The following is a 25,805-nucleotide window of genomic DNA, read 5'->3' on the forward strand; positions in this document are numbered from 1 at the left end:
CTTCATATGAGAGTTTGGATGTTTCTTACTCCTTCGCACCACAAATATTTAAAGAAACAATTTGGATTAGCTAAATTAGTAACAAAGATACCATATACACTGATTCTAAAGTCTTCGCAGACAACGTCATACCTAAACAGAAGCTGGTAGTGCCTAGTGGTATAGATTAAGCAACACAGTCAGTGGTCACTTACTCAGTTATCATAATTTTTTTTCAGGCAAAGGTGATACAGTGCTGCATTCATTTCTTCATCCTGACAAAGATATGGATTGGGATATGTTGTGAACTCGAGCTCTTGGACCCCGTGCAGAGAAAAATAAAATAATGAACGGTGCCAGATTAGATTTATAAGAAGCAGATGGTGATATAATTAAATTGTCTGAATCTAATCTACTTTAACAAAAGAATACATAAAAAATCATCAAACTGTTGTTTTATTATAAGAAGCAGATGGTGATATAATTAAAATGTCTGAATCTAATCTACTTTAATAAAAGAATACATAAAAAATCATCAAACTGTTGTTTTATTTGCCTAAATAATTTAAATTCCAAAGTAATTTCCAAAGCTAAATCAATTAAATCAGAAAATGATTTGACTTTTGGACATTACTTTGGGGAATAATTTTAGAAGTTCCCCGAAGAGCCTAGTGGTTAGGATGTCCACCTCTGAATAATTGAAGGTTGGGGGTTCAATTCTAGGTACGCATCTCTAAGAGTTATGTGCGTTTTAAACAATTAATTATACTTAACTTGATTTAGCAGTGAAGGAAACATCATGAGGAAATCTGCATGCCTGAGAGTTCTCCATATTGTTCTCAAAGGAGTCAAAGGTATACTATTATGTTCAGCTTGTCGCTGGGTCACTATAGAGTACGGTTCTCTTGAGTGTGAGAAGAATTTTGGCCATAGTCTACCATGCTGGCCAAATGCGGATTGGTAGACTTCACTTCACACACCTTTGATAACATTTTGGAGAACTCTCAGGCATGCAGGTTTCCACACAATGTTTTCCATCACCGTTAAAGCAATGATATTTAATTATTTAGTTAAAATGCACATAACTGTTCTCCAAGAAGTTATAGGTGCGTGTAAAAAGTACTCTGTGATTCTCGTTTCTCAGTGTTAGTATACCTCTATATTTAATGTACTCTGTGCATCAAACCTACTAATGAAAGAGTCATCACATATTCTTTTAAAAGTACTTATGAGACTTACATTAGTCTAAAAATACTTTTATACTATTATACTAGCTTCTAAAATTAATAATTGATTTCTTATCTAGCAGAAAAATTACTATAGCCTTTTTTAATCCCTTTCATAACTTTATTTTAATTAATATGAGTAGTAAAACGATTTGCGGATAGCTTATGTCACTGATAAAAACACCTCTCGAGTTGTTTCAATGAAAACCTCATTTGACGTAACATTTGTCGAGGTTCTTATATGACATCAAACTTCAAAACGCGTCCGCAATAGCATTTTTCATACAATAAATTTTATCGATAGTGTAAATGAACTGTCAAAACATTTTTTGTCCACATCTATCCTTTGTGGACTGTCTCACCGAACCGTGATAGGAAAACCATATTTTGACATTGATGCTGTCATTAAATGATAGATGCAGTCGATTCGCAATCGGCCTGCAGGGTTTCATAGCGGCCGTTGTATGACGACACTGCTAGAGAGACCGTTTTATGACACCAACCTTAGCGTCTATTGAAACGGAGCGTTGCGGAGACTGTAGATCATTGATATATATTACTTCGTATGGACAGGGTTATTAACATTTTTATCAAACATTTTTATAACGCCTTATGTCACGATTCACGAAACCACTTCATCATTATCACAGAGGACGATGCTACCCGTTTTCCGTTATATTCCCTTAGCCTTCTCGTAGTAGTACGACATCCGTGGGGCGAGGAAGGGTAGTGACAATTGTATTCTGATCTGCTATTACCACACAGCATACGGCACACGGCACGAAACCGCTTACTAAAGCGGAATTAGAGCTCAACGTATACCTCTCAGAAGTTTTGCGTTCATAGTTCGGAAGGTGGTAGAAGCAGCGCAGCTATAGTCGCGTACTGACGTACTCCAAGTTCAATCAGTGTACCAGAGCAACTTTTGCAATGTTTGTCGATGGAAAAAGCACTCGCAAACGTTGCAATGATTCTGTTTGGACGCGTAACGCCACCGTTGTATTTTTTGTCTGTCCAGACCTTTAAATAGTGACCTAGTCTGCTAGTCTGAGGGACATACGGTAAACATTTTTATAATGCCTTTTCGCAAATTGCGTATAGTCACGAGCTAGATAATACGAAATGTTTGACTCAATATCATCACATCATAATATTATCCAAATCAGAAAAAGGGTTCTGCTATATTTTTTAGATTTTATGAAAAAATTAGGAAAAAATAGATTAGATCTTACTTAGCTTGAAATATATACCGATATATTTTGTAGAGAACTTCTAGAGAATATAAAATCTGGTTTCTAAATAAAATAGATGATACTGACTACTGAGCCAATTGCATTCTCAGTTGCAAAACGCCAGGTCGTAAGGTTAAGCGCATTTACGGCCGACTCACATCCTACGTCCTAGGATAACAATGGGGCCAATTCTCTTGTACACTATCTCTAAACTAAACTAAATTAACAGGTCTAAATCTAGTGCTATCCTTTTCCGCAAGCAACATTATGAAAAGGATAGCAATAGATTTAGACGTGCCATTTGAGTTTAGTTTGGAGATTGTGTACAAGAGAATCAGCCCCAATGGCATATAAAACTTTGCCGTACGTACTTTCATATATCCCAGAGTTTATACTAGATCTGTTTACTCACTTGACTGAGTATTGGCATGCGCTGGACAGGCGGAAAACTGAAGCGAGTCGAGCGAATCGTTTGTTGGTTAAGCTTGGTATTTGGAGCGATAAGAACGTCTAGTTTTAGTTAAATAAAGTTTATACTGCAGCAGTTTGTATGGTTTCTATAGCTTGGATGTCAATCGGATTTCACTGTGATTTCTCTATGAAATTTCGTTGCCCTTAAGAGGTTCTTTTATCTTTTAACTTTACTTTTAATTATTTTTATCCTTTTTGTTTTTGTACATAATACCTACTTACCTACTTGTTAAAATTTATCTCTCTAAGTCTAATATAAATTTCTTAGCTGATGCTCGCGACTTCGTCCGCGTGGGTTTAGGTTTTTAAAAAAACATTCGGGAACTCTTTGATTTTCTGGGATAAAATGTATCTTGTGTCCGTATATCTGTCTATCGGTCTGTTTCTTCCGGCTAATCTTCGAAACGGCTGGACCGAATTGATGGGACTTTCACTGGAAGATAGCTGATCTTATAAGGACTACTTTATTATGTAAGTAGGTTTTTTGTAGGTATAGTAACCTACTTATAACAAATTTCACCCAAGCAAAGCCAGCTAAATCAGCTAGGTTTTGAATAAAATCAATTAAAGTACGCGACAAGTTCAGATGGCAAACGGAGAGGGAACGCCCTGCCCTGCCCTGCCCTTCACAACCCCCGAGCGAGAGTGACGTGCAGGTGTGCGGGGCGTCCCACCGCCTCATACCCCAATTGCATCTCGACCCGTCGCGGAATATAAGTATTTATTGGTAAACTAGCTTATGCTCGCGACTTCGTCCGCGTGGACTACACAAATTTTAAAACCCCTGTTTCACCCCCTTAGGGGTTGATTTTTCAAAAATCCTTTCTTAGCGGACGCCTACGTCATAATAGCTATCTACATGCCAAATTTCAGCCCGATCCGTCCAGCAGTTTGAGCTGTGCGTTGATAGATCAGTCAGTCAGTCAGTCAGTCAGCCAGTCAGTCAGTCACGTTTTCCTTTTATATATTTAGATTAGTTCCAAAAATGAAATAAAATGTCAATTTTCAATGTAAGACGATATGAAGCTAGACACGAAAAAAATTAACACGTTTTCTTCGTTACATTCGCGTGAAAAGCTATTTGCTGTGTTGACGTTGAAGATATCTAATTACAAGAAAAGTGGATTACCTTCGGTAACTTAATTTTATTTGGGTGTTTTTATTTGTCACAGCGAATTTTCAGAAATATCTTTAAATTATATTCAGGTAGGTACTTAGGTATATTTCTCCGGTCATAAGAGTGCAAAAAATATAGGGTTGTCATATACGTCTATGGTACTTATAATAAAACTGTTATTAAATAATTTCGATACATTAAATATATTTTGAAAATTTTAATCGGGGGAAACATAATTAGCAATATAGACCAGAAAACATTTTTTTTTGGAATATTTGTCTGTCTGTCTGTGCTCGCATTAATTGTGCATCACGCGAAATCTACTGAACGGATTTTGATGAAATTTGGTACAGTGGTAGCTGATGGTTAATATGAGGGGTAGTTTTTATCCCGAAAAAAAAATTAAGGATTCTTTGGGATACGGGATCAAATTTTTATCGATTTTACTCCATAACTCCGTCAAAGAACCGATTTGCACAATTCTTTTTTTTATAAAAAAAAGAATCTACTACTATCATGTTGCTGCCTGTAAGTTTAGTGCAGATTTGATGAACAGTATTAGAAATAGTGGCTGAACTCCTCAACGGGTAACAGCAAATCGATCGCGATCAATATAATAGCTTGGTAAATAGTAGACTCTTAACAAAAATACATGCGAGCACCATAGCATACAATCCATTTTCATTTCTTCCCTATAACTTAGTAACTGGTTTGATTCCGACAAAAAAATTGGTTCGCACCTAAATTTCTTAGTGCAATTCAATACGGGTTTAGTATTCAGTCATTAGTATTCAGAACATTTCAAGAAGAATCACTACCAGGGAGTTCCCACGGGATTTAAAAAAAACTTAATCCACGCGTACGGAGTCTCGGGCATCAGCTAGTATTGTATAAAATCCCTGTAAAAATAAATAAAAAAACAAGTGCACAAATCCTTTGCCTTTGCACTGAATCATCATCACTAAAATATTATCCCATTTCAATAATTTAAATCAACATAGATCGCATTAAATCACTATGTGGATTAGTTTGAACATAAATTCTGCTTCCGAGCGAGGTGGCCATTAATAATAATCGGCTATCTCTTGGACTATAGTATAATTTGGCTCTTAATTGATTTCTCCACGGATTAGCTGGAAATAAGCTTTTAGCGATAGCGGAATATATCTAAACTATAAAATGTACCTACCTACCTTCTTACCTAACGTCTTGTCCTAAAAACATGTATTCCTAGGTAAAAGTGTTATTCAAATGCGAAAGTGTGTCTGTAGATCCGCTAGCTTATCACGGCCGATCCGTCAAACCGATTTTGATAAAATTTAGTACAGAGATAGTTTGTATCCCAGAAAACCAAAAACTTCCCACGGGATGTTTAAAATCCTAAATCTACGCGGATGAAGTCGCGGGCATCACCTAAAATAAAAATAACAAAAGCGTACAAGCGAAATCACGGGCGGTCGCTAGTCACATAATATTATAACGGATAAATTATGCAAAGCGCGATTCATCTGATGTAACTTTTGTTGACCGTCGCATTGTAATTTGTAAGTATGATTAGTTAGTATAATATTTGATAAGCCAGTATGGGCCTCATTACAAAGCTCAGAGCCACTCAGTCAGCGGGATGGAGAGAGCTATGCTAGGAGTATATCTACGTAACCAAATCACAAGGAGATCCATCGGAAAACCAGAGAAACCGGCATAGCCCAACGGATTACAAGAATGAAGTGGCAATAGGCAAGGCATATTATAGTTTGAAGAGCCGATAGATGTTGGGGTACCAAGGTGCTCGCATCCAAAATATAAATCGCAGTTGGTGGATAGAAGACATCAAACGAGTACATAATATTATTTATGAGGGAGAGTATAAGAGGTGTGATCTAATGTTATAATGTAGGCATAATTAGCAAAGAGGGATTAAAAGATTAACTAAGTATTCGTAGGTAGGTAACTACGGCTTCTTCTATGTCATAATTAATAGGTCCGTTAGGCAAAATTAGTTGGTTGACAAATAACCGAATCGCCACACGATGAGATTGATTACGAACTAGGCCCTGTGATTAATTATTCTTGATGGCTTAATTAATTCTAGCTGGGAATCGAAATTCAAAAGACTAGTAGGCAATCCATCCATACTTTTATTATTATAAATTCGGAAGTGTGTCTGCTTGTCTGTCTTCTAGCTTTTCACGGCCCAACAATTTAACCGATTTTGTTGAAATTTGGTACAGAGTTGGCTTACACTCCGGAGACGGACATAGGATTCTTTTTATTCCGGAAAATCAAAGAGTTCCCACGGGGTTAAAAAAACTATAATGCGGATGACGTCGCGGATTCATCTAATCCGCTAGTAACTACTTAAGTACCTATGTAGTTTACATGATTAAATATTATATTAAATAGTATATTCCGAGAAAACCTTGACAAAACGTTGTTGGTGCGATGTTCGATAGAGGCTAAACTTCTCTGAATATTGCAAAAGATGAAGAGGACATGGGGGGGACACGGTTTAAAGAACTGATAGAAGGGATCCCAAGGTGACGGAATGGTGACCTTGCGTTGCCAACCCAACGTCAACATCAAGCAAGTCGCAGGGAACCGTTGGATCCAGCCAGCACAAAACTGCGTCGTGTAGAATGTAGAAGCCCCTACAAGATGCTTTGTGCCCAGCAGTGGACGTGTATTGGTTTATGATGACGATGACCGATTTTTTCTTTCTGCACGAAGACTTTTTTAGTTAGCCTAGGATTGAGATCTCAGCTGGTGGTAAGTGGTCTGGTGGAAGCGGGCTTGCCTGGAATGGATATTATATTGCAGTCATATTATTAAACTCTTCAAGTCATCACCATGCAGACGATTGATTTATATTTAAATATGTATAAATTATATATAAGACTAAACATTTGAAATTTTCATAATAACTGCTATGATTTGATATGAGTCCACTACTGAGAACGGGTCTCCTCTCAGAATGAGAAGGGTTTGGCCACTGTCCATACCAGCTCCAAGTGCGTATTTGCAGACTTCACAAACCTATTTGAAGAAGAATATCAAATGTTGTGGAATGTTCGACTAATATTAAAAATATATACACCTAGTTCATGTGAGTAAACTAGGCCAAATTCATTGCCAAATTTACATAGTTGACAAATGACTGAATCGCCACGCAATAAGATTGATCGCCAACCACACGCTGTGACGAATGTGCGACGCGATGCTCCGGTGATTAATTGTTACGCCTAATTGATTCTAGCGGCCATTTGATATCTAGCGCCTAAATGAGATATTATTAGGCAGGCCAACTAAAAATCTGTTACTGGATCATCTAGGTATATAGAATAGGTAAGCTTTGCTGCGTGAAGACTTTTTTTAGTTAGCCCTGGATTAAGATCTCAGAGGCGAGCTTCTGGAAAGGATATTTATTGTATTGCAGTTATATTACTAAACCCATCATCATCATAATCTACCTATAGCTGGCTCACTACTGAGAACGGGTCTCTTTTCAGAATGAGAAGGGTTTGGCCATAGTCTATACCAGCTGGCAGATTGGCAGACTTCACACACCTTTGAAAAAGAATATCAAATGTTATGTTCGACTGTTATTAGGAATTTACACACCCAATTCATTAAGTAAACTAGGCCACATTCATTGCCAAATTTACATAGTTGACAAATGACCGAATCGCCACGCAATAAGATTGATCGCCAACCATACGCTGTGACAAATGTGCGACGCGATGCTCCGGTGATTAATTGTTGACGCCTAATTGATTCTAGCGGTCATTTGATATCTAGCGCCTAAATGAGATATTATTAGGCCAACTGCAAAACCTACCCTGTCATCTATAGAATGGGTAACCCTAGCTGTACGAAGCCTTTTTTAATAGACTTCAAAAGAAGAGGTTATGTATTCGATTCGAATGTATATCTATAGAAGTACTTCCTATTGTGTATCAAAGTAGCACATTCTTTAGACAATGTCTTTAGGTATATTGCATATTTTTAGCAAGGCCATTATTTAATAGTAAATACCTAAAACATTTGATCTAGCAAACCAGTTTTTTCCGCTTAGCCTCGGTGACTCGCCTTAATTTTTTTTTTAGTTAGCTCTGGACATAGATCTCAGCTGCTGGTAACAGTGCTGTCTGTTGGAAGCGAGCTTACCACTTACCAGCAAAGGATATTGCAGTGATCTATTAAACCCATAGGTAGTACCTACCTACTTTTAACGAGTACGGCAACGTACCGAAACACTAAATCGCTTGAGTGTATGGCTTTTGCTAGTAGCCACGACGGAAACTCCCCACCAAATCAGAAATTGAGCCTATTTGAAACTTATTAATTCCCAAATTGACCGTACCATGAATCGAATCAGGAACTTTACAGTAAAATTATAAGACCATTAACATCATTGCGTTAATGGTCTATACCTACCTACCTATACCGGAACGAGGATTATCTAAATATATAAAAGGAAAAGGTGACTGACTGGCTGACTGACTGACTGATCTATCAACGCACAGCTCAAACTACTGGACGGATCAGGCTGAAATTTGGCATGCAAATAGCTATTATGACGCAGGCGTCCGCTAAGAAAGGATTTTTGAAAATTTGACCCCTAAGGGGGTGAAATAGGGGTATGAAATTTATTTAGTCCGCACGGACGAAATCGCGAGCATAAGATAGTATATTATAATATATGGAAATAATGAATACCTAATAAAGCTCCTAGGATTGCATTTTATTCATTCTTTCTCTGTTACATTGAAGCATATAGTAATAGAAGTCGGATGAAAGATCTATAGTGGCTATAGTGTGGCAGTAACAGCGACTTTGCATTGCCGCTGATATATTGTCTACCATTTACGATCGATCCTAGTTTCAGTGTTGTTAGGGTTCGGCAAAGTTTGCTTTAAACCTTATTTTCATAATAGCGATAACTTTATGTAAATGAGTTTTTGTTGATCTAAGACCGGTAGGGCGATTGTCTAAAACCTGCATCAATCATTATTACAATCTCAATTGTTCTGATTGGCTGAATTTGTGCGATTCTTGTTGCAACAATGCATTGTAGCCAATAGTGAGCGAGCATTAACCAATCAGAGATGATTGCGATCGTGACATTGTAGCTGTCAAACAACCGCGGTAGGGCCACATGTCTATTGCGATCGTATTTTTGTTAAAAATAGGCCCTAGAATGCTTTTCTAACAAAATAGGGCGAGACCTAACTGTTTGGTCTAACTTAACAAAAACACGCTTGGATAGCATCCCCAATTTCGCGTACAGAGAGAGAGGTATTGAGCTATTAATTATTATGTACGAGAAGTAGAGGGTATCCCACCGACCTTTTTTATTTTTAGGATTCCGTACCTCAAAAGCAAAAACAGGGTCACTTTGTTGTTTGTCTGTCTGTCGGTCTGTCAAAAAACCTACCGGGTAGGTACTTCCCGTTGCGTAGACTCATGAAATTTGGCAGGTAGGTAGGTCTTATAGCAGACATTAGGGGAAAAATCTGAAAACCGTAAATTTGTGGTTACATCACACAAAAAAATTAAATTGTGGTCACGAACTATAGTATTTTCAATATTTGAAGTAAGATAACTATATCAGGTGGGGTATCATAATATGAAAGGACTTCACCTTTGCATTCTAAAACAGATTTTTATTTATTTTTATACATCATAATTTTTGAATTATCGTGCAAAATGTCGAAAAAATACGACTGTAGTACGGAACCCTCGTTTCTCACTTGGCTGGTTTTCCTTTTTTTATTCACTATGTGCACTCGCTTGACCACAATCACACCTGATGAAAAGTGGTGATGTGGCCTAAGATGGAATGCGTTTACCGAGAATATGCCTATACTCTTGTTTTAAAGATACCCGGATTATAATTGGTAGAAAACACAGAACGCGGAAGTATATTCCAAACCAAATATGAGGAACGATGACGCAAAACGTTTTGTGCGTGTCTAGATAGATTGCCGACGACATAGGGCGTTTGTGCACTCATCCGTGATTTTACGGATCCGTGAAAAAAAATACGAATCGAATGTACGTATTTGTATGACGGCCACTGCGAAGAATCACGGATACGAACCGCCGTACCGAACGAACACATGAGTGCACAAACGCGCATAGGCTGGGAACTCGCCCAACGCCTTGCGGTGCGGTGTACCTTGTATACGGAACATTTGTAAATTAAACAAGTTCGAACTTACAGAAGAAGCAGTATTCGTGCGACGAACCACCGTTCAGAAACTTTTAAGTTTCACCATAAACACAAAATATAGGTTAGATGGGTATCGATTTATTTTTTCCATTTTTATTCAGTTCCATCGGCAAGCCAGCGGTGCTGGTCGGTATTTGGCACACATTGTTGTAGGGCGGAAATTGTGTGAGTTTTTTTTTCTTTTTAGGCTATTAAAGCGGTGATAGCCTAGTAGATAGATAGTGGTTAAGACGTCAGCCTTCTATTCGGGAGGTCAGGGATTCAATCTATTCAGAGTTAAGTGCGTTTGTTTAAGTATGGTGGAGAGCTGCTGGCGTGGTCACATAATGGTATCATATCATTTATAGACTACCGACGTAATGGTTTCTGATGATTTTGAGATTATTTCGACTATCGTCTAGGGACAAAACGTGACGCGAGTAGGTGAAAAAGTACAAGAAATAGGGTATTTCGCTACTGCCCATAACAACTCGAATTTCATCTCTCGCAGCACTGCAGTCCCGTTGTGACAATGTTGTGACTTCGACCGAACTGGATCGAAATATCGGCAAATCAAAATCATCAAATTAATTGTGGCATGTACCCGTTATCTACATAATAATAATGCTGTCTGCGCAATGTACCTATAGCTAACTATGCAAACTAAGTAAGTAAAGCTCCCCATTTAAAGACAGAGATATTTTTATCCAGTTTGCGAAAGGCTGAAGGAATTCGTAGTAGGTACGTGAGTCCTTTCGAGTTTCAACTTCATTCAATAGATATCTCAAAGTCAACCGGCAAACAGGTGAAACAACGTTTGTTCAAAGACAATTCTATCAGATAAGCAAACGATTGGGAGGGTCGAAGGTCCCTTTATTTAATCAAACGTCACACGTATCGAATCGTTTCCAAGATTCGCTTTAGATAAGGATGTCCCGCAAATTAGTTTCAACAGACATGTGCTTGTTGGACTCACCTTAAATAAATACATTGGTAAATAGGATTAAATAGGTCCATTTGAATTATCTAGGCGGAAAAAACTTTTTTTAGTATTAAGGGTATGCAAATCAGCAGGCGGGTCGCCTAAGTAATTACCACCGCCTATGAACATTTGCAGCACCAGCAAATGCGTTGCCAATTTTGATGGAGTTTGTTTATGTCCCATTGAATAGCCTATATCTAAATATATAAAAGGAAAAGGTGACTGACTTACTGACTGACTGACTGATCTATCAACGCACAGCTCAAACTACTGAACGGATCGGTATGAAATTTGGCATGCAGATAGCTATTATGACGTAGGCATCCGCTAAGAAAGGATTTTTGTAAATTCGACTCCTAAGGGGGTGCAATAGGGGTTTGAAATTTATGTAGTCCACGCCGACGAAGTCGCGAGCATAATCTAGTTGAATATAATATTATGTTAGTTTTAAAGGGACATAAGAATTAATGTAAACTGGTTCCCCAATAAATTTTCAAAAATAAAATTAAACTCAAAAATTAAAGAAAAAATTGCCCCCTTTTTTAAATTTCTCTAATAACACCGAAAACTTCGCAATGAATATAATTATTTTAAAATTATTATTAAACTACAGATTTTACTCACAATATCTCAGAAAAATGTTTGTAGGTATCTCAAACATGTGCCAAAATGAAAACTCTTGAAATATGACCCTTCCCTTGGCCGGTTTTTTTTCCTGTTGAGGTACGGAACCCTAAAAATTATAATAATAATTAACTGATCTACATTATTTATCAGAAACGAAATGAATGATCAGTAAAGTATTTTCGATTGAATAGGTAGTAGCTAGATATGAAAAAATACGGTGCTAATTCGGACCTAAGATACAATCTCTAAACCTAAAATGAAGGGTCTGAATAATATAATTATTATTTTATTATTAGTGCTTCTTCCTACATCAATGGCGTATTCCTTTCACAAATTATTTTCCCTGCGAAAACGATATACTTAGTAGTAGGTAGGTACAACTGAATCAACGCCATTATCATTTTTCATTTAAGGTACAGGTGGGGTTAATTCACCAGCAATTGTTTAGAAATTAGCACGTTACCACCGAAGAAGGGTAAATCACTTCAAAATACCCAGGTTCACTCGTACAGTACAAGGTTGGTGCGCAAAATCGCAATTAAATACTGGAAAACTCTTTTTAAAGTAGATGCATTTTTAAAGCCTTTAAATTCGAGTTCGCTCATGGTTTTGTACGGACAAAAGAAAGATTTACGCTTTCAACCCTTCCAAAAACTGCCAAATTTTTAGCATTCAACTCTGATAAATAAAAAGTTTGGAATCAATATTTGATGCTGTTGTACCGTTCGCGCCAAAGTTATATTACCTATAGGTCAGCAACAGGTCGAGATGGCAATCGGAGTATGAGGCGGGGAGACGTTCCGCACACCCGCACGTCCCCTGTGCGGCTATGAAGCTGTGCGGGTGTGCAGGGCGTTCCCTCCCCGATTGCCATCACGACCTGTCACGTACTATACAATCTATATTTAATTTGCTGTCCTAATAATAATTTAAAATACGCTACGAATACCGCAACGACATATTATCAACGCGTAACCTTTTATTTTGACCAAACATTGCTATATTTTATGGGTATTATAAACTACAGATTTGGTGTATAGATGTTTACTGGGTTTAGAAATTTTACATTTTTTTTCAACTTTACAAGAAAGGCTTTTGAGAAATCCCAGCCTTCTTCCCAGTTCTTTTAAAACCTAAATAACTTGGACGAATTCTTGGGATAAAGCTAGTAATATATAAGTAATAAGTATGTATTTGAGATCAAGCTCAAAAGCACTAAGTTAGGCAGGAAATTTGCTCTTTTAGAAATATAAAATCGTAACCAGCGACCTGAATTTAACTTGACTTTCAGTCTAAACCACGCTTTTCTACATAAAATATTAAAGCTTTAGGTAAGTACACAGAAATGCGATGTAAAATGTTTAGCGACGATTTTCACCCACAAAGGGCACGATGCGTGTGCCACGCATCTTTTGAATTGTTAGCTCTAAAATTACATGCCTATACCCGAGTGGGGACGGTTTTATAATATTTTTAAAATAATAAACTCGCCTTTTATACGACTTTGAGTTAGCAGCTTTGTAAATAGGCTTAAGTACCTACTAATACATTAGGGGAAGGGAGAGGATTAATAGAGAGAGAGCCAGTGCGTGCCAGACTTTCATTATTTCATAAATGCTGGAAGTTTCTCTGCGTATTGTCCCCAACACTGGGAGGAACGATCAGCGACTATGAAGTTTAAATTATGGTGGCTATGGGAGATAACAGGGTGTAAAAAATCATACGTCAAAGTATAAAGTCAATTTTTTTTTCTATTTTCATCGGAATAGTTTTAGAAATCACGTCATGCATTGCCAGACACTTATTATCGTGTCAACTCCTGCCAGGCACCCTTAAACTTTAATAAATTGTTAAACTTTATGCCGTCTATTCCGAATAAAATATTTTAAAAAAAAAATGACGTAAGATTTTTTTGCACCTTTATTAAGTACCTGTTATCTCCCAAACCCACTATGATCCAAAAAAATCCTATCCAAAATTCATAGTCATTGATCGTTTCTCTCTGTGTTGGGGACAATACACAGTGAAACTTAGATTTTATAAAATAACGAAGGTCTGGCACGAGCTGGCTCTTAGTCCATTACCTAAATTAATATCCTGGTGGTTTGAATTAAAAACGAGGAGGCAAATATCTGTAGTTATGTGATAATGAAAGAATTTCAAGAATAGGATAATACATTTCGTTCAGGAAATTACCCTCTACATAAAAAAATCATAAAAATAACTTTTTGTAATATTTTAGTATAGACAAATAACACATAGGATAAGTTGGGTAGGAACTCATAGATTTCAAAGAACAAGAGTTAATTTTGACGTTGGCATTTTAATTTGTCATTTTACAGCAAATATTTACTTACCCATGGACTTTTATAATTACCTACTGGAAAATACAACTCTATATTCCTAAATAAACATAACAAAAGTTCCTTCCCTTCAATTCATGCCGTGATTAAACTTTGATTAACGTTCCAAATTATTACTGTGCCAAGTTTAATTAGTTCAACTCACAAAAGGTTATAGTTTACGAAGATAACGGGGGTAAGGGGCATCGATGTAAAGGGGTAACAGTTTGGATCAAAGGTAACTTTAGAGACTCTTGGATACCTAGCTAATTCTAGATTATATCGAAGTGGCGCGAGATTGAATTATAAATTGAATATTGGGTTAGGGCGAACTATAATATCGCAGGCACCTCAACTCGGGATACGGAATTGAAATTCGTTGTGAATGCTGTCGAATTTGTTGAGTTAAAATCTTTCGAAGAAAAATCATGGAGATTTCCATACGAGATTTTCAAACGTTGTCTTTTAGATCTTAAAGCAACGAGTTATTTTATCGTATGGGATAAAAGGCATCAATAGCTGGTAGATACTTAAGTCAAGATCTTTAGGAACCTGATTGGCGTAGGTATATACTACCATCACTAGCTGATATCCACGATTTCGTTCGCCTGGTTTTCTGGAACTTTTTGATTTTTCGGAAGAAAAAGTAGTCTATGTCACTCTACAGGTCTCTAACTATATTCATGTAAAAAATCACGGCGATCCGTTGCTCCGTTGCGACGTGATTGAACAACGAGCCAACAAACCAATAAACCAACACAACACTGTCGTATTTATAATATGGGCATAATATGGGTTGTGGTGGAGATGTTATACCGTGCCAGTGATATTATATACCAAAAACTATCAAAAGAAGTCCATCACCAGTCCATATGTATGTACTTACCAGGCACATAATGTGCTGCTACGTTGCAATAAACACGGCTACAATTCACTTATCATCATCATCATAATCAACCCATCACCGGCTCACTACAGAGCACGGGTCTCCTCGCATAGTGGGAAGGGTTTTGGCCATAGTCTACCATGCTGGCCATGTGCGGATTGGTAGACTTCACACACCTTTGAGAACATTATGGAGAAATCTTAGGCATGCAGGTTTCCTCACGATGTTTTCCTGCACAATTCACGCATACATCGATATAACATTTTCCCATAACAAAACTGAAAAGATCAATTTTCTCGGCAGATTCGCCTATTGCGGTGAGATCCGACTTGTTTTACTTATAGGTTACGATTTCGTCAGTCTACATAGATTAAACGTTTAAAGATTAATACATACATTATGCTATACCTATTTGGGTGACTTTTGATGTAGTCAATCAAAGCAACCATGTTGAATCCAAAACATTTTGTTTTCAAAATCGTTCTTAAATCTAAACGATCATTTATTTTTAACTCCAATTACAAATTAATGTTTTCAGATATCCTTCACTACACTAGAGGAAAATGGCTAAAAGTGCAGAGCAAGAGGTAGAGAAAATGAAACAATTAGAAGAAAGGATAAAAGCGCCTTCAATATGGGGCCGACTGCCTTGCGGTATTAGGTTTGAGGATTTACAAGACAGGAGGTATGAAGACGCCGTACGGTTGCTTAAGGAACACTATTTACCTGAAGAGGTGAGTAAAAATAGTGACAAAGATGAAGAACTTTAAAAAAAGAAAAATCAACCTGGAATAATTTTAATATGTAACGATAATCTTTAAAATTGCATTACAATGGAATTTGAAATTTAATTTCAACGTCATCTATGTAAAATTTAAAAATTGAAAATTGATCGCAATTATTCATATTGAAAATATTCGACTAACAGCATGGCAAATCTAGCACAAACTAGAACGAACTACTCCAAAACTTTAACTATTAGCTAATCGGGACGTCTTAGATAGTAATGGAACAATCTTTGATTATGTAGGTAATAGTCTGAATAAAGACCCCAATATGATCAGGCAATAAAGTACAAATAAGCTCTGTCGAATTTTTCAAACCAATTTTTCCTATTATAAATTTTATTTTACTACTAGATGATGCCCGCGACTTCGTCCGCGTGGATTTAGGTTTTTGAAAATCCCGTGGGAATCTTTAACTTTCCGGGATAAAAAGTAGCCTATGTCCTTCCCCGGGATACAAACTATCTCTGTACCAAAAATCGTCAAAATCGGTTGAACGGTTGAGCGGTGAAAAGCTAGCAGACAGACAGACAGACAGACAGACACACTTTCGCATTTATAATATTAGTATGGATTCAACAAAGGCCAGCTAAATCTCTTTCGAATTCTTTCCGCGGGAACATTTAGGGTTTAATGACTCCTATCCACAAAAACTTGAAAAGTAAAACATTTAAATATAAAGTTTCAACCAAATCGTTCAAACTGTTATAATACCTACTAGCTAATCTGGTTCTATGTTTTGTTAAGCGCTGACAAAAACCTTATTTTAGGCAATTAGTACTTTTAATATAATAAGCATTAAAGCACTAATCGCCAAAAATAAGATTAAAAACCAAAAGCTTGTGACCCGCATAAAGGAAGCCCTAATCCCAGATTAACAAAGAATAAATTGACAATGGAAACCTCAAATCGGAAAGGCATTTTTCAGGGCGCGATTCCTCAAATTAATTTAATTAACCGACCGGAAAAAGATTTAGGGGATTGAAAAGCTATATTCACTTGGACTTTATTAAAAATTGCGAAGATTTCTCGAGTGTCCCAAGCGTAATACATATTAATATTTGGGGTATACGTCTATAATCCACGACAGGTCGAGATGGCAATCGGGGTAAGAGGCGGGGGGTTGCCGCACATCCGCACGTCACCCCGAAGTTGACTTGCTTGCGAACATTTGACTGCGACTGGCGATTTGACACGGCACAAGTGACTTGCCAGGATTTTTGCAAGTTTTATCGTTAGCGGTCACTTAGCTTTATGCTCCAACATTTTTAGTCTTAAATTTTCGTAACTTTGTAGATACTTCTGGTATATTTTACGTCGCGTGTAGTACTTACGGGCCGTGACAGCATTACGGTGCTCATTATTCTTGCGTATGCTTACATTAAGTTTATGTAAGCCCCCATATAAGAGGAAAGTTGTGATCTCAGGACGCCAATTAAGAATTTCAAGTAGTTAGTTTCGCTGGTTAATTGTGTTGTATGAAAATTATGACTTCGTACTGCGTTGCCTTGACATAATTTTGTTCATCTAGGTTTTCAAGTAAAGTCATACTTTATCCCGGAAAACAAAGTTTTCCTACGGGAATTCTAAAAACCTAACTCATGCGGATGAAGTTGCAGACAAAAGCTTATCTTCCCGCGTCGTATTCCTCATTGTTGAGGGTCGTGACCCCTTTCCATTAATAACATAATGTCAGGAGTTTTCTTGGAATAACAATGCGGTGGATTCCCAGATCTTTCCAGGTACAACTCGAAAGAGATTTCAACTTTTACATTTTTACAGTTTTAATCAGGTGTTAGTGATAATAATAGCCGAAACCAGTGGCTTAACTCGGGCATATCGGAAACGAAAATGATGAATTCGGACTTTCGGGTCAACCAGTCACCAATTTGGGTCAACCTTGCTTAACAATCACAACCAAATGATATTCATTGTCACAATTAGACCACACGTCACTGAAAAGCTAGTTTAAAATTAAATCTGTAAACAAAAAAAAAGATAGAAAGTGCGGATTGCTGACAGAAGATGAAATTACTACCCAAAGCATACTTAACATTTACGTTAAAAATTATTGAACTTAGCAGTTGCGCTAAAGAACAAATTTAATAAGCTACTAAAATTAGCATGTCGGTGAGGCGAACTTGACTTTTTGCCCATACCAAAATCACCCAATGCACCTAAAGAGGTTTCCACTTCAACAAGTAATTTCTTTTCTTCTTTCGTCTTCTTTCTTTCTTCTTCTTTCTAATTTCTTTGCAGATCACATACCGATCAGTGAAGATATCGGAAAACAAAGAAGGCGTCGATGAGTTTGTACATAACGTCAGGATTTGGATGAAAGACAAAATGTCGATAGCAGCTGTTAAGGAAGGTACAGACAAACTGGTTGGTGTACTCATCATGAGGATACAGGAGAAAAGTAAGTAGGAAGGTGGTGCCGACGCATTATTTTTTACCATTTATTATTTTTTCTATCTGAAGACTCCCCAGACCGAGGCAGGCTGAGACGACGATGGCGTGATGAAATAGATTTTACAGTTAGGTGGCCTGAAAAGGTACAGAATAGGGAGTGGTAGAAAAATTGGAGGGACCGGTGGTTCAAACCTCCAACTTTTCGCAACTAGGCGCGTTTTTAAGCAATTAAAATGTCACTTGCTTTATCAGTGAAGGAAAAGATCGTGAGGAAATCTGTATGCCTTAAGAGATCTCCATAATACTCTTAAAGGTGAGTGAAGTCTGCCAATCTGCACTTGGGCAACTATAGTCAAACTCCTTCCCATTCTGAGAAGAGTCACGTATTCACTAGTGACTCGGCGATAGGTTGATCATGATGATGACGATAACTCGTACTATCTACGCACTCTTAGATTCATGATTTTGTCAGCACATCGGCGACCCTCATTCAGTAGTGACCCATTGATGGATTGATTATGATAATGATGATGATATCTACGTACTTTTAGAGTCAAGATTTTGTCAGCACATCGGTGGGACTATTGAGAATTGAGAATCTATTTGCGTATCAATCGAATCGATTCGCATAAAACCAGTCTCTGTATCGGTAGCCGTAACATTAAGGGCGGATTGTTTGACTGCTTTGAGCCTAAATTTTTACTGCATCCGTAAAAGAATTCCGAATTCAGCTTTGGGATTTTGGGTATGGTGCAAGCTTTAAGCTATTCGGACTTCGGAGGCTTTGGATTTTATTCCGTTTTTGCTACATTTTTTCGTCTACCTGAAAACTATTGTGCCGGTCATAAATTCACAGTATATATTATATAATATCTAATTATTTAGCGGTTCCAAGCGAATTGCTTGAAATCATACGTGTAGCCATAGTGGCAGTCCCATTGCATTTTTGGTGCAAGGTTACCATTCCAGCTCCTTGGGTCCCTGAGCTCTATTGACTTTTCAGCTATATAATTTACTAGATGATGCCAACGACTTCGTCCGCGTGGATTTAGGTTTTTAAAAATCCCGTGGGAACTCTTCGATTTTCCGGGATAAAAAGTAGCCTATGTCCTTCCCCGGGATGCAAGCTATTTCTGTATAAAATTTCGTTAAAATCGGTTGAACGGATGGGCCGTGAAAAGCTAGCAGACAGACAGACAGACACACTTTCGCATTTATAATATTAGTATGGATTGTATGTCAATAACTATACGATAATCAGAAGTGATATCAAGGTTTTCTCTATTTTAAACAATTTTGCCTGATCTCTTAATACCAACAATTGTTGACTTTAAGTGTATTCAAGTCCTTCATCATTTGGCCTTCCCGACAATAATTCAGATGATACGACAAATTCGGTTATATCTATGATTGAGTTATTTTTATATAGGTACCTATTGCTCTACACCAGACTATATCACAGAAACAATTTATTTTAGAATCTGTTCTTGAATCTTGAACCTTATCATCGAGTAAAATACTGTTTGACGGCAAACAAGTTATTAATATACGCTTGCTTTACTGAATATTTCATTAAGGTGAAATCTAACTCAAGTGAAATATCTCGGTTCTGTAACTTGCACTGAACAATTTGAACGTAAATTTGATTCCAAGTAGTCTATCGGGTAAAATGGCAGTATTAAGGAAAGTTGTTGGTATTGCATATAGGTGAACATGTGAAAGGTGGGTGCTTACATCACGATATTGTTTTGGTTAAAGTATTTTGTGGGCGTGAATTGTCGCCAAGAATTTCGTTTACTTCTACGTCGATTACCGTATTCATTTAATTCGAATTGTGTAAATTTTCTGATACGAACTGCTAAGGTATGGAATGCTCCTTTGGCTCCTATATTCCCTGTCCCTTAAATACTCTTTTAAGGCTAAATGGATAACTTCAAGGCTACTCTTTAACTGCTATCCCTTAGGCAGAATTGTCATCTAGAAGAGTAAGAATGGACTTCTATAAAATAAGAGTAGATTTCACATCGATCTTTTTTGTTTTTACTAGATAGGATGACCAATCAACACTGAACTATGCTGTGATGTGCTATGGTCTATCGCTCCTCTTAAATTCTAATGATGATACAAACAAACCCTGCTACACTGCGCTTTGTGCGGCTGCCGGCTATGCTGCGTTTTAAGCATAGCAAGGATCACGCGACACGTGCTGACTCACTTTTCATCGCATTGCCCATCTCGCTGTCTTCCATCATTTCGCTTGCACTTGTCCGCATGCATGTCGCGCTATCGCAGTCGCACAGAACACTGCGCAGCTCAATGTTGTTTGTAGAAAAAACATAGCTCCAGATTGCTTTGCTTAGCACAGCACAACACGGCGTAACTCAATGTTGATTGGTCACTTTTATACTTTTTACCTTATTTATGTCATGATTCAAAGAGCTATTTGTGTTCGATGAAAGTTAACTTAACGAATTAGCCAGCTAAAGTGGCAGTGGGCAGGCCACGTCTTCCGCAGAACCTGGAGGCCGACGTGGCCTGGAGTGGAGACTGAGTCGGACTGAGACTGACTGTGATCGGCAAGCGCAGTGTGGGACAACCTCCAAACCACTGGACTGACAACCTTAAGAAGGTAGCGGGAAGTGGGTGTATGAGGAAGGCAGAGGATTGTGTGTGGTGGCACGCTCTTGGAAAGGGAGTGGACGCAAACAGGCTGATTGATTGATTGATCATCGTTCCGTTCATAATAAAATTTGTATAATGTAACTTCAGGTGCTTTCTCCAGAACCTTCAGCCGAGTGAAGATCACCTACAACCCGCAGTACACTACTGTGATGACTTTCTACAGAGCGATCGAGAAACCCGTGGATCTGTACGATAAATTGGGTGTGAAAAAGTATTTTAAAATTTATCTGCTGGCCTTGAAGACCAGGTACCGACATAGGGGTAAGGATTCTACTGTGCAGTGCTAAATTTAATTTGGATAAGGAAACCGGCTTATTTGTTTTGAGTGAAATGAATCATATTATGTAATTAACTTAAAAGGGGTATGGCAGTTTTAATTGGACCTAAACGGTTTATATACGCAGTATCTTACCGGAACGCCAAATGGCTTATCGTTACGTCTTTGCTGTTAAAAAACCATAGCCCAAGCCTTCCACCGGACTAGAATGGAGACAATTTAGAAATTTTCCTAAATTGCCCTTGCCAGGAATCAAACATGGGACCTCCACTTGTACAGCTCTTAACATTAAAGTATGGCAAGTGGGGTTGTGTCACAGTGCAGCTCAAGGATAATTATTTCACGTTTTGTCACACCGTTACACACGAATGTAAGCCATACTTAGGGAAACTACTTAGGGAAAATAAAATTCCTCTTAGGTCACACTAGGACTCAAGAAGATTTTTTAAAAATATTTTTTTAATATTATTTTTCAACCTATTTGTTTGGGCTTAGGTATAGCCAATGATATGTTGAAGGCAGCGATAGCGTTAAGCGTTAACGCAAACGTGCCAGCCATATCTGGCATCTTTACAACGGCGCGTGGACAGCAAATGGCTGAGGAGCTGGGCTTCGAGAAGTTCAACGAGCTATACTATGTCAGATACCTTATAGATGATCAGGTGAGGAGTATTTAATCAGAAAACCCCCTGATATTTGTATTTCAGGGTCATTGAGTGTCGAAAAATTATTACGTAGTTTATTTAATTATCAGCAAATGATCATGAACGTTCACCACATAACAGGGAATTCCAGTTGGATGCTAGATGTCAACCAGTCAATAATTTCTGAGTCAACCTCGAGCTCCAACTTGCATCCACTGAAGCGCGGCCATCCGTTCAGGTCACGCTCAACTGTTTGCTCGGTAACTGAGGAACATTGTACCTACATACCTACAATTTTGTTTTCGTGTATTAATTTTTTTTGAGTAGATAATGCATTGATTGAGAAAATTTAAAAAAAACTAAATCCATTTGGCAAACTCGTGGGAGTTTGCCAAATGGATTTAGTTTTTTTTAAATCTCGTGGGAATTCTTTGATTTTCTGGAATAAAAAGTAGCCTATGTCCGCCTCCGGGATTCAAATATCTCTTGGTATATCTATACCAAAAAGATGATGCCCGTAACATTGTACACAGGGATTATGCTTTTTTAAATATCCCACGGCTCTTTAATTTTCCTGGACAAAAAGCAACCTTTAGCCATAGCGGCATGCAAGGTATATCTGTACCAAATTTTGTACGTATCTATAGTGAAGACTTAACTACGACACTTTGGTCACATTTGTAGAGCATTATGTCTTCTACTTTCGTGCGTACTGTATCTTCTGTCTCACTCGATACCGAGCACAAATTTTATAGTATATTATGATGAAGGCAGCATATCTAAGGTGTAATATCCTTAACAAATTTTCCAGGTAGTATTTTGTGATACGGGTCTCGGTAACTACGGAGCAGCGCTCATGGCCTACCGGATCCCGTCGGTTGAAGAGGCGGCAGAGATCCAGACGCAAGCATCTTCCCGTTTCACCATACAGCAGCCTGATGACGACGACGATGACGATGAAAAATGATCAATAAACAAATATCAAAACTATCCACGGTGACTTTTCATTACTTACTAATAAACAAAGACTTAATTAAATCTTAAAAAAAACTTAATTGGAAAAGCTGACTGACTGGCTGACTGACTGACTGATCTATCAACGTACAGCTAAAACTACTGTACGGATCGGGCTGGAATTTGGCATGCAGATAACTATTATGACATCCTCTAAAAAAGAATTTCTGAAAATTCATCCCCTAAGAGGCTAAAATAGCGGTTTGAAAGGAGTATACCCATGGATAGTACCTACTCTCTTTAAGAAGCAGACAGATATTATATACATATAATGGAAATCACTCGCGATAGTTTAAACGCTAAAATGATGCAGCATATTACATTTACCCCAGTGACCCCAATAGACCCTAAACGGTTGAATAGCTATCAATGTCATCCTGATACCCCGTAAAACAGATGTTTAGGACCAGTGTCTGACTCAAAGGATCCCTGATCATCCCTTGTCATTGAAATTACTAACTGAGATATATTCAAAGAGTCAAATTACTATTTACTACCCATTTTGTGGTTTGGCTGTTTGAATTAGATGTTTTTTTAGAAAGCTGTTTTGTTAATTAATTAAAAAAAACACTGAAATTCCCATTCGGAGCATCCCATTTGCTTAAGTCTGAGCAAATTCAAAGTGCGCTTTATAGATTTCAGCATTAGTTATCCCAGAATATCTAGGTCTGGCCACATCAGCTGTTAGTTCTACTACAGATACTGGTATATGGCATGTTCACTTAAGTTTTTTTAGTTTAGCTTGCTAATCCTTTGAGCTATGGCGGTCACATTGGTTTTCCTAGGAATAATTTCATTTTCACACACAATTATTATTACTCGCTAAATTTTTCACGAACAAATTATTATTTATTGCTTCCAAAATAAGTACTAAGAAAAGAAAATATAAGTAAGTCGCCAAACTTAAACAAGAAAACATAATGAGTTAACTTTCCAGAGATAAGACGGGCCGGACGGACATCAAAACATCGACGTCATCGAAAATGTCCTCGCCTGCCAATTTTAACGAGATCCAGATACTATCGCGATATTTGTTAAAAGTTAGATTAAATAAGTTATTTTTCTTTTGGACTATCTAAGGGACCTAATTAAAAAGTTTTTGAGACAAAAAGCTGCGATTGAAACGCGCGGTGGGGACAACTTCCCTTAACCTGTATTCAGATGATTGCTATCAGTCAACTTTGTAATCAGTTGAAACTTGAAAACAAATACTATGACGAACGCAGACAGCCGTTTTTGTTTGAAAATGAGATTCTAAAAACGATGTACGATTTTTGCGCAATCAACGCTTAGGTGTTATGTACGTTAGGTAAGGTTCACATTTCACTCATCTATATATATATAATTCAAAGTCCTGACTGACTGACTGAGATATATATCAACGCACAGCCTAAACCGCTGGTCCTAAAGACATGAAATTTGGAGGGTCTATTCTTTAGCAAGAGTAGATATCCACTAAGAAAGGATTTTTCGAAATTCCACCCCTAAGTGTGTTAAATGGGGGATGGAAGTTTGTATAAAAGTCCGTCATTTTTCAAGTTATTTGCATGAAAATGGGTATTTGGGTTTTCGGTCACAAATGAAGAAATACGTGTTTCAGGGTTGGAAGGTTATATGTGTTATTCGGTGCTGGTGCAGGGTGCACGTCCTGGTGTTATAATGTTTGTTTCTGAATAAAAAAATGCCATTTATCTCCTGTAGGCCACGCGGGCGAAGCCGCGGGCAGAAGCTAGTATTCTTATATTCTACCATCCTTCTTCTTCCATTTGTCCAACGAAAATCGGATCGGATCGAGAAGAGCTGGTCACACCGATTTTCGTCAGACTTGCTGTAGCGTAGTCTTATAGCACAGGTAAAGGAAAAAATCTGAAAACCGTGAATTTGTGTTTCCGAAATACTTAGTTTACTAAATCACATCAAGATGACACTGTACGGCTTTAACTTGTAAATTACTAGGTATATATACTGGTTTGAGATTAATTTTCTTGTACGATAGTGCGGAACCCTTCCTGTGCGAGTCCGACTCGCACTTGACCGGTTTTCATTATATATTTACAAGACGTTAAATAAAAATTGTAATTAGGTAAACTGTTTATATTTAATAATAACACAATTCGATTAAATGAACTTAAATATAAATTAAAAGTACTTAAAAATATTAAAATAAAACATACAAACTTGAATAAACCTTACCTACTTAAAATTAAACGTCGTCAAAAAGTCCGCCCCTGGTTGCCCCTGGGCCATAGGTGCCCATTAAGCTGGCATTACTGCCACGCTGAATGGCGAAAGGTAAACATATTTTAAGAAAAACCATAAAAGAAATTTATTTTATAACGGACTAGCTTATGCTCGCGACTTCGTCCGCGTGGACTATACAAATTTCAAACCCCTATTTCACCACCTTTGGGGTTGAATTTTCAAAAATCCTTTTTTAGCGGATGCCTACGTCACAATAACTATTTGCATGCGAAGTTTCAGCCCGATCCGTCCAGTAGTTTGAGCTGTGCGTTAAAGATCAGTCAGTCAGTCAGTCACCTTTTCCTTTTATATATTTAGATCACTAATTCATTTCATAATATCCCAAAATTTATTAGGAGATGGGAAAAGATAAACAAGGAGTACAAATTATTGAAAATTTGAGAACCTTTTTAATGAAGTAAAGTTTACGGAAGCGTTATTATCTTTACTTAATTAAATAACTTGATAGGAAATTAAGAACTTTCAAAGGTTGAACGCGCTAAACTCTGTTTATACAAAGATATATATTTTTTACTTATTAGTATTTTTTCTTCTCTAATTGAAATAAGTAGGTAGGTAAGTAGGTATTAGAACAGTCTACCGGATACACAGTCACATATCAAGTTGGCCGGTCTCCACAGTCCATTCCGGCAACAATAAAGAGTTTTATTGTTCTG

At 37.5% G+C, this 25,805-nt stretch overlaps 1 protein-coding gene across 1 annotated transcript in view; it reads left to right on the plus strand.

Annotated features, from left to right (window-relative positions):
* The window catches only part of LOC117983512 (uncharacterized), a 42,263-nt gene extending 19,422 nt beyond the window's left edge, over positions 1–22,841 (plus strand). The window contains exons 2-6 of the mRNA XM_069499474.1: positions 15,612–15,807; positions 18,118–18,277; positions 21,040–21,213; positions 21,725–21,891; positions 22,685–22,841. Coding sequence (XP_069355575.1) covers positions 15,637–15,807; positions 18,118–18,277; positions 21,040–21,213; positions 21,725–21,891; positions 22,685–22,840 — 828 coding nt within the window. The 5' untranslated portion in view covers positions 15,612–15,636 and the 3' untranslated portion in view covers position 22,841. The remainder of the gene's footprint in view (positions 1–15,611; positions 15,808–18,117; positions 18,278–21,039; positions 21,214–21,724; positions 21,892–22,684) is intronic.
* The last annotated feature ends 2,964 nt before the right edge of the window (positions 22,842–25,805 follow it).

This window comes from Maniola hyperantus, chromosome 7 (assembly GCF_902806685.2).
Source record: "Maniola hyperantus chromosome 7, iAphHyp1.2, whole genome shotgun sequence".
NCBI classification, from domain to species: domain Eukaryota; kingdom Metazoa; phylum Arthropoda; class Insecta; order Lepidoptera; family Nymphalidae; genus Maniola; species Maniola hyperantus.